This window comes from Lissotriton helveticus, chromosome 2_1 (genome assembly GCF_964261635.1).
Source record: "Lissotriton helveticus chromosome 2_1, aLisHel1.1, whole genome shotgun sequence".
In the NCBI taxonomy this organism is placed as follows: Eukaryota; Metazoa; Chordata; class Amphibia; order Caudata; family Salamandridae; genus Lissotriton; species Lissotriton helveticus.
Window position 1 is genome coordinate 610,425,457 of NC_136059.1, and position 14,562 is coordinate 610,440,018.

The 14,562-nt window shown below is 44.5% G+C and overlaps 1 protein-coding gene across 2 annotated transcripts in view; it reads right to left on the reverse strand.

Annotated features, from left to right (window-relative positions):
• ACOT12 (acyl-CoA thioesterase 12) overlaps positions 1 to 14,562 on the reverse strand; it is a 480,317-nt gene that overhangs the window by 112,627 nt on the left and 353,128 nt on the right. For both annotated transcript variants that reach the window (XM_078677332.1, XM_078677331.1), the window contains exons 8-9: positions 8,221 to 8,371; positions 5,123 to 5,178 (exon numbers count right to left, since the gene is read on the reverse strand). In XM_078677332.1, coding sequence (XP_078533458.1) covers positions 5,123 to 5,178; positions 8,221 to 8,371 — 207 coding nt within the window. The remainder of the gene's footprint in view (positions 1 to 5,122; positions 5,179 to 8,220; positions 8,372 to 14,562) is intronic.

A 14,562-nucleotide genomic window follows, 5' to 3' on the forward strand; every position in this document is an offset into this window, starting at 1 on the left:
CATACATCTGTAATATGCAGGCCAAGTTAATAGAAAGAATTACCCCAATAATCATCAGGGGGGATTTTAATGTTCTTCTTAACCCCCTACAGGATAGGTCTAATCATAGTCATCATGTCGGTGCCCCACGCATTCGCTGCGCAATGATCAATATGATCCATGATCTTGGGCTGGCCGATGTTTGGAGGCTAAGATGGGAGAAAACACAGGTTTTACCTTCTTTAGTAAAAAGTACGGTCACTCTTTGAGGATCGATTAAATCTTAACAGACAGGCTGGAGTTAGAGAAGGTTGGTGATATTTCCATCTTACCAAGCATTCTGTCTGACCATATCCTTTTCCTATTTAAGTGCCAGACAAAACTCCAGTTCCAGGTGGACTCTGAAGAGGGCGATGCTCTCCGATCCTGATTTAATAAATACGCTTAAAAAATCTACTACAGACTTTTTTGCTGTTAATATAGGCTCAACCTCCTTAGATTGGGTCTGGGATGCTTTCAAGGCAAATATCCAGGGGCAGCTGCATAGTCCGATCTACTCTAAAAATAGGGAAGAGTCTCTGGAATTTCAGAAGCTAGAAAAACAGATAAGGATTCTAAAGGAGAGGCTTAGTATCCCTCAGCCATCCATCGAAGAGTTGACGAGCATCAATATAGACCTAGATCACCTCCGCCAGGAATATAGGGGGGGGACTAGAATAAAAAATCAAACCTCAGTGGTCTGCCCATAACATGCAGCATTTTGAATATGGGCAAACGATGGGAGCCCTTCTGGCCTGGAAGGCACGGGCTGACCGCACAGAGAATAATATAAATGAATTAATTATAGATGAGAATGGAGAAACTTTATGTAAGCATGAAGATATGCAAAAATGTCTCCTTTCTCTGTTTTCTGACTAATACAGCGAAGAGATTTCCCCTAGTCCAGAGAGCATTCAAGATTGGCTGAGACCTAAAAAATTACCGGTTTTAACTGAGGGCAGTCAAGCCGCTCTGGATGCCCGTATTACAGAGAGTGAGGTAATAACCCACATCAAAAAGATCAAGAAGAACAAGGCAGCTGGGACTGATGCTCTTCCAGGGGAAGTCTATAAAATCCTGCAGGATTAATTGGCCCCAAGGCTATGCGAACTATTCAACTATGTTTACAGTGTAGAAGGAAGAATACCTAAATCATGAAAGGAGGCCACAATTGTCCATATTTTAAAGCCAGGAAAAGACCCCCTTAAGGTCGACTCTTATAGGCCAATCTCCCTGCTGAACGCTGATTATAAAATCTTCATGTCTTTTTTGGCAGGGAGATTGGTCAAGTTAGTTCCACAGTTGGTAAATACGGACCAAAAGGGATTCATCCCAGGGAGGTTCATACAGGAACAGACCCTGCCGTTGATTGGCAGTATCGACTTGGCTGTGACGTGGGCGATGCCTTTAGCAGTAGCAGCATTTGACGCAGAGAAGGCATTCGACTGTGCCTGCTGGGTCTTCTTGTGGGAGGTTTCGAGAATAATGGGTTTAGGCCCAGTCTTCATACAGACTTTGATCAACTGTAATCAGGGAGCCTCAGCAGTGATTTTACTGAACGGCATTTTGACATCAAGCTTCAATATTACTAGGGGAACGAGGCAGGGTTGTCCCATCTTGCCCTTACTTTTTGATTTATACATAGAACCCCTTGCTCAAGCAATTAGATTGGATAAAGTAATTGTTCCGTTCAGTGTCCATCTTTATACCAGCAAATTAGCCCTTTACGCGGACGACCTGCTGTTGTATACTGACAATCCTGCTGAGGTTCTCCCAAGACCGGAAGCCCTTTTTGTAGAATTTAGTTCATACTCAGGGTACCTTGCAAACTCCACTAAGACAGATGTAATGACCTGGAACGTTGACAATTGGACGGGTAAAATAAGTAGAGAATTCAGATACTTAGGAATAACAATAGTAAAAACTTAGACGATATCCCTAAAATTAATCTAAAGAAGGTGTCTAAGGAGATTGATCGTCTGTTTTTAAGATGGGCAAATCTGCCTCTTACAATATATGGTAGGGTAAAATTTGGTAAAAATGGTCATCTAGCCAAAATTGATCTATTGTTTTAGTACCATCCCCCTTGAGTTTCCACACAGGAACATAAGTAAAATACAAAGTAAAATAGGAAGTTTTATTTGGTCCAATACAACGGCTCGGCTCTCATGGAAGAAATTAAGGCGCAAGCTTCAGAAAGGGGGCCTTGCACTTCCTGACATACTTTGGTATTCTTTTGCTTCTCAGTTCAAAAATATTCGGGCACTACTTTGCATGGCGGGAGGATCCAATTGGGGGAAGATTTTAAGTGAAATGGTTGCTTTCGAGAGGGGATGAGAGGGTTTTTTATATAAGTTCGGCACGCCCAAACTCTTCAAAAAAGTTTGCATGAAAGTTTTAAAAGCATCCCTGAATCTGTGGTACAAGGTCAGGAAAATATGGGGGATAGGCTATTACTCTGATTTTGCTCCCATTTGGGATTCTCCGGGGTTACCTGTCTGTTTAGAGGATAGCCTGGCACTGCCTATCAAGAGAGCCGCTATCCAGATTTGGTCCGACCTTGTATCCGCGGATGGGATTCACCCTTGGGAGGTGTTAAGGCTGAAGATAGGAGACTCTTTTTCTAAATTTAAATATTTGCAATTGGTCTCCTGGTATACTGCAGAGAAATCCCACATAGGTGAAAATTGGGAAATTGAGCTACAATGTCAAAATACACATCTCGTAAAAAAAGAGGTTGGGTTCTGGTATAGGAAGACGCTGGAAGCTGCTGATACAGTTTTTCTTCCACAACATGTAGTATGGAATATGTCAGCTTTGTAGACTACGGCCGTAGAACTGTTTGAACCCTCCCTCCAGATGTTATACAAGGTGGTTAAACCTGCCTCGTTAAAGAAGAACCATTTCTATGTAATAAATAGGTTATACTATACCCCCAAGAACATTGCTAAATTTGCTCCCCTATCCTCTACAAAATGCCCTAGATGTGACTTCACCCCGGCCGATGATCTACATATATTTTTTGAATGTGGTGTCCTTAAAGGGTATTGGCAGAATGTGGAACGTGCGCTTGGTGCTATTTTTAAGGTCAATTTCAACCTGAACCCATCACTGGTAATATTTGGTGTGAACAAAAACCCTGTGAATATATTGTCAGTAAGGCAAAAAGTCCTAATAATGTATCTGATCCTTATTGCACGGAGGGAGATCTGCAGGCTATGGAAGGATCAATCGCCCCCGCTTTATGAGAATTGGCTGAGGGCTGCCCTGGGTATGGTCCGTTTGGACTTAGGACATCTGAATGACGATGGGTGTAACATCTGGTCACAGCTCCTAGTTTGGGGCAAAGAAATGAGACTGATCTAAGGCTCCTAAGTCCAATGATTACACCAAGTTTCACACGAAGAAGCTGGCCTGGGTAGGCCTACAGCCAATTCTACCACACTGTACTTCACACCACTTTACTACACTTTACTACACACTACTCCACAACACTCTACACCTCTCCACTGTGCGACACTCTATTCCACTGTTCAACACTGTGCTCACTCTATCCCACTCCACAACACTGTACGACCCTCCACTCTATGATACTTCTCAACACAGCACTCTATGACACTCTCCTCCACTCTACTATATGACCGTCCACTCTATGACACTCCACGCCAAGCCACTCTACAACTCTCTGTGCCACTCTACAACACGCCATTCAACGATTCTCCACAACATTCCACTCTACAACACTACTCCACTGTATGCCCCTCCACTCTACGCCACTCTACACCATGTCACTCCATTGTACAACATACCACTCCTCTGTACAACCCACCACTCCACTGTGTGAAGTGTCTACACTCAATGACATACAACTCCACTCTATGCCACTCCAGGGTACTCTACGCCACACCACTCTATGCCTCGACACTACGGCACTGTACTCTATAACAGTCCCACCTCTCTAAGACACTCTACAACACTCTTCTGCACTCTTTGCCACTCTCCAACACTGTACTCCATTTTTTGGTACCCTATGACACTCCACTCCACAATACGACACTCTACGCAACTTCCCCTGTGCCAGTTTACTCCACTCTACTCTATGGCACACTACTCCACTCTATGCCACTACACTCTCTAACACACTTATACACTCTATGACACTCCACTCACTCTCCTTCACTCTTTGCCACTCTCCAACACTGTACACCATTCTATGGCACCCTATGACACTCTACTCCACAATACGACACTCTACAGAACTTCCCCTGTGCCAGTTTACTCCACTCTACTCTATGGCACACTCCTCCATTCTATGCCACTACCCTCTCTAACACACTTACCCACTCTATGAAACTCCACTCAATGGCACACCATTCCACTCTATTCACTCCACAACATTTTACTCTATACCACTCAACTCCACTCCTCTCGATGATTTGAAACATTTCATTAAAAAAAAACATTGAAATTCAATTAAAAAAACATAGGTTAAAGCTCAGTTATAACAATGTATTATTCCTACACAAAACCAACTTAAACTACACAAATCTTAGACATTCTAAAGTTATAGTTATAAGGTAAAGTTATAATGTGTGCCCTGCCCTAAAATTAGTATAACTTGTGCACCACTGTACAGAGTCTTGTACAGTCGCCCTACCATATGTATTCAGTTTCATTTTGGGCTTTTGATAGAGAGTTGAATGTAGCTGACAGTCACCTCAATAGGCTTTCTTTCACCTTAGATTGCTTGCACCAACATTCCTTTTCTCTATGTTCAGAACCCACACTACTTTCAGCCCGAGGGGCTCTCCTGTTCTTATCCTTCCTCATTTCTTTGGGTACCCAACCTCTATCATCTTTTATTAGCCACTCTGATACCACTTTGGAAACCACATGTGTGTCAGTGGCTATTCCACCCCCAGAACCCTCTAGCAAACCCCTTCTGAGTTATTGCCTCACAGTACTGCCCCATCTAGGAAGGTGTATAAGTGTTTTATTTATCACCTCTGGGACATCTTTTTCTTGTGCCTGTAATTTCAAAACGTCTACAGGCTTCATTAGATGTCTCGCCACCACCAGAAGTGCCCCTAGTGTTTTTACATACCTGACTAGACGAATTCTCCGCCGTGCTATAGCGCCGCGGTATCTCCGGACACCTTCCTGTGGGGAGAATAGAAAAGAAATCTTCCAATTAACCCCATCTTATTCTTGTCCCATAATGGTACTTGTCCAGCCATGAAAGGCATCTGATAAAAAGTAATGAAAACAACACGTGATAGCTGGACATACGGGTTGGATACTAGGCCTTCCTGCATTTTCAAAGCTAAGGATTACTGATGTATGTTGTAATAAAGACAATCTTAAAACTGTGCACTGCCAAAATCTTTTTATAGTTAGGCCTGGGTGGTAAATTCCGTTCCGCTCACGGAATTTGACGAATTTGGGTAATTTTGCGATCTGTGGAGAACGCAAAATTGCCCAAAGTTCTGCATTCCGCTACTTTGCGAAATTTTTTGCTCGTTCGCGTTCTCAAATGCGTGTTCGCGAGATATTTCCCCCTGAGCACGCAAACAGTAAAAAAGCATCTCGAACAAGCAATGTCGAGAGTTCGCGGAATTTCTACGTGGTCGCGGAGATTTTTTTACCGTTTTGCAGAGATTTGCGTAACGCGATTACGCAAATTCTGCCCACCCCTAGTTGTAGTTTGCTGTATGCCAGAAGTAAACATGTTTTATCTTAAGGGGTGCTACTGATGCTGGTAGAACATGACCGGTGCTTTGATTTTAGTAAGCTAAGTTAGCCTCTAAAAAGGAAATCAGCCAGATCATTAAAATACTTCAAACATAGGGAAAATGAAGGTAAGCTTTTCTTTTATCTTTGATTGCCGCCAAGTAGTTGAATATTAATGGACTCCCTGTTTAGTATTGAAGTAAATGGTGGTAAAGTATGGCATGGCATTACTCAATTGGTCTGGGACAGGAAATTATATGAAGCTTCAGATTTGGTGCTTCTGCGAAAAAGTGATAATTTCTGAAGTTGGTGATGCCCAGTGCGCATTGGTCAGCATGCCACGCGGATCCGGGGCTTTTCAGTCGCGTCTTCCCACAAGAGGAGCTGAAGTAGCGCTACTGACATCTCTGCTTCGACCCCAAGTAACCCTCCCATGTGAACACCCTTTTATTGCTGCTCCTCACACTCCATCAATCTTTACCTTATGGTATTGTATGATGACGTACATCACTTTTCCCTTTCTACCTTTCCATCTGTTAACGATGCACAAGTATCACATTAAATTTGACATAACATTCAGGTGCATTTTTTAAGTTTGAAAAAGATAACATTTATTGAAAAAGAAAAGGGAAAGGGTGAAAAAGGGAGAAAATATTAATGTGCATTTTTGTCCTGTGAATCTCCATCTAATGACATATAATTAACATGCACATCGCTGTGATCCCTCAGTTTTGGTGGTCAATTTCATGATGAGGCTCTGCTGCCAGAATTCGGGGTCTTAAAGGGGTAGCCTTATTTAGGATCAGCTTAATGTGCGCTGAATACTGCTGGAGGGGAGAGATTGGCTCCTCTGTAAGGCTTGGAGAGACTGAGGCAGCTCAAGAAACATTCCATAAATAAACTCTCTCTTACTACGAAGTTATTAATGCTGAAACATGCTCAAATACTGGGCTACCTTTTCAGCGAGGCCTTAAATACCTTCAGAGATCAGTAGACACGTTTTATAGCATGGGCAAAATGAGCAGTTGCCCTGGGCCCCCACCTTCAAAGGGGCCCCTGGCAAAGTGGTTGTTTGTTTGTGCTTGAGCAAAATTTAAATTCCACAGAGTAATCAGAACAATTTCACTAATTATGCATTACTCTCATGATGCAGAGTTACTGAAATTACACAATTACGCCAACGTGAGTAATTTGGAGTAAACATTCTGACATAGGAGCACAGGAACAACAAACTAAGAGAGCGTGAGTGGCTTCTGGTTACTGCTGTTCGTGTCCTGTAGCATTGACTGCTATTTTCTTAGTACAAAATGCATCCTCAGGCCTATTTTAGAAGCAATGGTGCATTTTACACTAAAAGAGCTATGCGCAGAATTGTGTTATGCACAGTAAACTTGTCACAGGTCCAAGTCTAAAGCTAGACGTTGCACCTTCCCCCTTCAAACAGCACAGGAGGTTCTGACTCATTCCAATGGCAATAACCGCAGACAGACTTTCCATATAGGAATTAACAGGGGCTCGGCTCGGAAAACCCACATATTACTTTTGCCCAATGCTGTGGGCCACAGAGGAGCAGTTCAGATGGTGCCACCTCTCTGCCATATTCCACTAATGTAACATGGTGAAGGAGTGGGCACCAGCTGCCCTGCTCCTCCGTGGCTGGCAGTGTTATTCAGGCCAGAAAGGGGCAGCTCGACTGCCACCTGCCCCTGCAGCAGGTCCCAGAGGGCACACAAACGGGCCGACTATACCTTCCGTGGTTTCGTGGTTCTGCGCGCACATATTATGACTTAGTGTATCAGCCCGAACTGCATCAAAAGTCACGCTCAAAAGAAGTGCTCCAATATCATTTTTGCACCAAACATTTGTAGATTCTTAGGGAGGCTGACAAGTTATTATGGGTTTAAAAAGAAGATTTCTTATGCGGTGAGGTGTGAATCTTTGTTAGGGAGGGGGGACTGCGCCGCTGTAAGATACCTATATGAAAGAGTGTGTGTATACACGTATATACATTAGACAATGTGCGACTGGAAGCGGCTGTGACCGTCACGTCTGATATTGGTTTAACCATTAAAAGGATGGGCAGTGGTATGGCCAATAATCACTGGACTTTTTTTTTATTAAAGAAATGGATTCTATTATTTCTGAAATTTAATCGATACACCCTTAATGGATTTATGAAATATAGTACGATCATATATTATGAGACTGAATGCAAGGCCAACTCTTACTCTGAGCTGAGTGGCTTATTTTTACTCTTAATCATGCAAGCCAAAGGTGAGACGCCAAGTGCTACTCTTCAGGGATGGCCTGCGCCATCAGCAAACCTCCTGCCAATGTGCCAATATTTGATAGGTTCTGAACTGATGCCAGGAAGTGACACTGAACCCTAATTAGTGAGAGTGCCTCAGTTTAGAAGGGTAATTCATTAGCTGCTTTCTATGTGTTCTCAAGCTCTCCTTCACTGATGCTGACCTTAGAAGGGGCTTTGATGCTGGGGAACAGCAGCCGTTCCTCCTTGTCGTTCACTGCGCCATAGATAAGGAATGCACTGTTAATGTGCCGCCCTTTGCCCTGGGTCCACTCTTCGCAGTTAAAGGCTTCCACGCGAACTCCAACCTCCACGCTGGAAGAAAAATGAGTAAGTTAGAAAAAGTGCTGATGCAGAGCTCACACAGAGAGCATGCAGATACTTTGAAGAGAAGAACTTTTTTTGTTTCTGTTTGATATTAATGTGATCTTGACTTTTTCCTGAAATAAAACTGTTAGACCTGCCAGCCCCAAGCGTTTTGCCTTACTTCTCCATTTTTTTGCTGCTCTAGTTTTTGTTGGCCTTAGGACTCTCTGCACTTTAACACTGCTAACCAGTGCTAAAGTGTGTGTGCTCTCTCCTCTAAAACCCGTGAAATTGGCTTACCCCCAATTGGCACATTTAATTTACGTGTAAGTCCCTAGTAAAGTGGTACTACATATACCCAGGGCCTGTAAACTGCTTCCATTGGGCCTGCAGCACTAATTATGCCACCCACCTATAAGAAGCCTTAAAACCATGCCTCAGGCTTGCCATTGCAGCCTGCATGTTTAGTTTAACCTGCCATTTCAACCTAGCAAAATCAGCCGTTTTGCCATGCCTAAACCTTCCTTTTTGGTATGTATTAATGACCCCTAGGGCAGGTCCTAAACAGCCCACACGGCAGGGTGCAGTGTATTCAAAATGTTTTAAATGTACTTTTAACTTTTACATGCACTGGTAATGAAATACTCTTCAAATTTGTATTCCACTACTGCAAGGCCTACCTCTCCCACAGGATAACATTAGGTTAACTTATTACATTTATTAAGCAATAACTTTCAATTTGGAGCAGGTAGGAATGTCGAGTTTGAGGTCTGAAGAGTTGGAATTAAAAAACCCTCTTTAATGGTAAAGAACAAGTTACTTACCTTCGGTAACGCTTTTTCTGGTAGATACAATATCTGCCTGTGGATTCCTCACCTTGTGAATATCCCCCTTGCGTCAGCAACATTCGGAAATTCTTTTCGTAGCCTCGCGCCGACGTTGACTTGGACGTCATAGAGACACGGCATCGCACGCGACTCCGCTGACGTCACCGACGCCTATAATAGGCCCACGCCGGCGTGATGACATCAGTTCCGCCCTTTTTTCCGTGCCATCGAGGCACACGGACGGACCAATGACAGTAGATATATAAAAAGTATACACAGTACACAATAGTCAAGGCAAACACACACAGTGTAAGGCAAATGCAGGAAAGCAATTGAAACATTTCCTTGACAACAAAAGAAATAAACATTACATTACAGTAACTCTGGTATAGAAGAGTGGACAAAGGGGAGGCGGGTGGGTCAGTGAGGAATCCACAGGCAGATATTGTATCTACCAGAAAAAGCGTTACCGAAGGTAAGTAACTTGTTCTTCTGATACATCTGCCGTGTGGATTCCTCACCTTGTGAATAGAGTCCCACAGCAGTCCCCACTCCCGGAGGAGGGTTTCCACTCTTCTAAACCAGAAAATCCTGGAGGACAGAGCGCGCGAAGTGGCCGTCCCTCCTCACCTCGGAATCCAAGCAGTAATGCTTCGCGAAAGTGTGGAGGGAAGACCAAGTCGCGGCCCTGCAAATATCCTCTACAGGAACACCTCTAGCCAAAGCAGAGGTTGACGACTTAGCTCTTGTAGAATGAGCCCTTATACCCTCTGGTGGTTCCTTACCGGCCAAAGAGTAGCAGATCTTTATACAGAGGACAATCCATCTTGACAAGGTTCTCTTGTGGACAGCTCTTCCTCTCTTGCAGCCAGCAAAACCAACGAAGAGCTGATCATCCAAACGACAGTCTTTAGTTCTGTCCAAGTAAAAAGACACCGCCCTCTTAGGGTCCAGACGGTGTAACCTCTCCTCCTCCTTGGAAGGGTGTGGGGGAGGATAAAAGGTAGGGAGGGTAATGGATTGACCAAGGTGGAAAGGAGTAACCACTTTAGGAAGAAAAGCAGCCCTGGTCCTAAGAACCATTCGATCAGCATGAATGGTCAAGAAAGGGGGCTTGGAACTAAGAGCCTGAAGCTCCCTTACCCTCCTTGCCGAGGTTATTGCAACGAGGAAGACTGTTTTAAGAGTAAGAAGTCTCATGGGACATTCATGAAGAGGCTCAAAGGGAGCACCCATCAAAAAGGTCAAGACAAGATTTAAGTCCCACTGAGGCACAATAAAAGGAGTAGGAGGGAACTTATTTGTGAGGCCCTTTAAGAACCTTAAAACCACAGGAGACTTGAAAAGAGAAGGCTGGTCAGGCAAACAGAGAAATGCCGACAAAGCAGAAAGATAACCCTTAACCGTGGCAACAGCAAGCCCTTGCTGAGCCAGAGAAAGGGCAAACTGGAGAACATCAGACAAATGGGCTCTCAAAGGGTCTAAAGACTTTTCCCCACACCACGTGACAAATTTCGACCATCTATAAGAATAGACAGACTTAGCGGAGTCACGCCTGGCAGACAAGATGACATCCACAACGTCTGGTGGGAGGGAAAAGGAATTCAGGTTGCCCCGTTCAATCTCCAGGCATGAAGGTGTAATGTCTGGAGGTGGGGGTGTAGAACCTGCCCCTCCATCTGAGAGAGGAGGTCTACGCTGTGAGGGAGACGGAGCGGCGGGTGAGAGGAGAGGTGGAGAAGGTCTGTATACCACACCCTTCTTGGCCAATCCGGGGCGACCAATATGACTTGGGTCCGGTCTTGGCGAATCTACCTCAGAACCCGAGGAATCAAAGGTATGGGGGGAAACGCGTAAAGGAGTTGATTTCCCCAACTCAACTGAAACGCGTCCCCCAAGGCTCCTTGCAACGGATACTGGAGACTGCAAAATGACGGACAGTGAGCATTCTCGCGAGTGGCGAACAGGTCCACCCGAGGAGTCCCCCACATCTGAAAGATGTCGTGAACCACCTCCGGGTGAAGCCTCCACTCGTGGTCGGCAGAGAACTGCCGACTGAGACTGTCTGCACGAACGTTCAGAACCCTGGTCAGATGATTTGCCATCAGACAAATCTGATGGTTGAGATTCCGTGAGAATCGTTATGATGTTTTGGGCATGATCGAATATGGGCAAGTTTGGTATCTATGAACCATAAATGACGAGTTTAGTAAGTGTACGCGTTTTCGCTACACTACTTGGAAGGGTTCGCCTTATTTACGCGTTTCTTCATCTGAACCCTCGGGTTCCATTTTAGATACGGCATCCATTTTGTTTCTTGCCCTCACATAGTCAGCGAACAGGCAACTGTCCGTGTCATGACCCTTAGTTCCCAAGCTCTACGGAAGATGCATATTCCTTTTGTGCGCCCTTTTATGGCGAGGGGGATGACTCTGCAAAGGCAGATGGCTTCGCTTGAGGGTAATCTTGCCGTGCCGGTCTATTGTTTCAGCCGTGCATGTGCTAGGATCGAATCCTTTGATCCTGTGAGCATGTTTCCGATATTACCCTCACACTCTTTTCTCTACTGTTGTCTGTCTTCCTTGCAGCTGTTCTTGTCTCTTTCTTTCGTTCATTTACAACTAGAGTGGAATGTGCCTAACGGTGAGAAGATGTGCTTTTACAGTTGGGAACCGGCAATGTTACTGTAATTATGTTCCGGGTATCAAGAAGTCCTTTTGAAGTTTATTGTGGGAACTGAGTTGTAACCTTTTGTTCGTATGTTGTGCAATGACGAAAATGTGTATAAAAGGAGCGATCCACATTTGCAATTTGAAGCAGACTCTCAGAACCTACACTCTGTTGTACTTCTTGTGACTTTTGCCTCCCTGCAGTAATAAACGCAGATCTTTGACGCCGAAGGAAGTGTCCCGTGTCTCTGTCATTTGTGCGCTGAACAGGTATCCCACGTAGGTTTCAGGTGTTGTTCCCTGGCACCGCTGGACCTTAGAAAAAGTCCAGTCCTTCAGTTGGCGCCCAACGTAGGGCGACATCAGCGGTACCGGTCCAAAGCCTGACGATTGTGAGGAACTTCGTGTGAAATCTCCGAGGGAAGGTGCACCCCGCTTCATCGATCCTGTTGTCGAAATAAGTGGTCCGAAGATTTTTCCCGCGAAGATTCCTGCCTCCTGACGGCTGCGACGGACCGATGCCCTGACTGTCGACCTGTTTTGGCGCCTGGCGTAGTCCTTTGTACGGCGAGACGATAAACGGGCCTTCCTGGTGACGCCATTGTACTCTCAGTTAAGTTTTTGTGGGTCGCTCCCAGTATCCTTGGTTGTTGTTGAAGCTTAGTTATTTGCATGGTTCCATTGCATTTGTGGTGCTTAGTTGTTGGTTCTTAGTTGTTATTTGACAGGTGCAATTGCCAAAAACCGAGGGTTTTGTCTTTCACGAAGATTTAGCGCTTCGATAACCCTTGAAGTTTGATACTTGGTTAGTGAGCAAGATGCCTAGCCGTAGTGGTTTCTTTGGTTTCTTTAAATGTTATAACACTGATTCCCGGTTGGAGGACTCGTGTCCGATACCTCCAGTTGGAACTCCAATTTATGAGCTCTATAGTCGACATGGTGTAGGCCCTATTATATATAATGAATATTGGGTTCGTTATACGAAAAACGATGGTGACCTTAGTTGGCCACCGCATAGAAGTTTCGAAATTACGATTTTAGATAATCTTGAAGCTAAATTGTTTAAAAAGAAAGCTAGGCCTGCTATGTTTGATTCTTTTCGGTTATGGCGTAAAGAGGCCAAGCAGAAAGAAATCAAACAGCTTAAGAAAAATAAAAAAGAAGGTATCATTACGATGATGCAAGGTGCAGAACAATATCAGCGAGATAAAGCAGAAAAAGAGATAGAAGTTTCTACTAGACTGCATCACATGCAGGTAGATAAATGTTATCCGGTTTTACCATCTAATCATGTTAAAAAGGAAGAAGATGTGAAGGAGGATCCCTTGTTAGCCTATTTATTGAAATCACCACCTCCTTATGCACAGGGTGCTACAGCCCCTGTAGTTCCTCCTGTAGTTCCTCCTGTTGTTCCAGCGGCTGCTGGTCAGCCTGTTGTTGGTCCTGTAATTGTCCCTTCTACTGCTACTTTGCCTGTACCTCCTCAGTCCATTGTTCCTGTTACCTCAACTGTCCTGGCTACCTCTGCTGTCCCTACGTTCACTTCTAATGTTGTTGCTCCAGTTCTTCTTTCTCCTTCTGTTCGTAATCGTATCCCTAATACTGTTGCTACCCTTTACTCCCCACTTTCTGGATCGTTATTTCGATCCGATGTCTCTGAAACTCCTCAGAGACGAAGTCAAATCCCTGGTGGAAGGGAGAGTGCCACGTTGGTAACTATGGCGCGTAGATGGATAAGACACCCTGCTAACTACCCTCCGCGCATGGTTTTTGATACATTCTCTCAGTTTAATGAGCCCACCCAGAGATTCGTGTTTGAAGAAATGTGTAACTTCTTGAGAGAAGAATGGTATAATGATGACTTGGATAATGTACCGCCTGAGATGACGGAACTCCAGAGTCAGTTTTCGAACGGTATGATTGTGGGTGGAAATGTACGACGAGCATTAGAGCGATTGTTAGCCTTTAGATCCACAGTGCCTTCTCGTGTGTCATTTGATGATGACACCGATAATACGAAAATGAACTCTGGTCAATATCCTATGAGAGAGGTTCCGCCAGTATGGATGCCAGGTGCTCCTGCTGCCAATCCCCCAGTTTTGCCACATTTCCAACGTGTTTGGATACACCTCCCATGGAAGCGATCAGAAGTCTTGCAGGTGAAACAATCTTTGCCTGATCCGCGTAAGAATCCGGCGGGTTATTATAAGGAGTTGTCCCAATTGGTAGATGCTACTATTATGAACCTCGCTGACATCGACATGCTTTTGGTAATGTCGTACCGCAACCGATTTGGGCGAAAATTCGCCAAACGAATCATGTGAATGAGTTAGGCGGTGATTGGCCTGCACTAATAGCGGCTGATGGACTACAAGTTGGTGGGGCCAAGCCTGAGCAGTTAATTTTGGATCTACCCCAGAAAATCATTACACTTATGAAAACACTCATGCCAGCGATGAGGGTGAATTGGGATAAATTATCGGCTTGCAAGCAAAATAAAGACGAGAGTGTCTCCGATTTCTTTACTAGATTCGAGGAGGCATTTGTCGATCATAGTGGTCAGGACATGAGCACCGAAGGAGGCCAACGGTTGTTTGTTGATAAGTTTGTGTGAAATTTGTTGCCAGAGCTATGCAATAAATTGGAAAGTGCATGGGCTGTTTCAACCACTGCAAAGATATTAGCGACGGCTCAATATTATGAG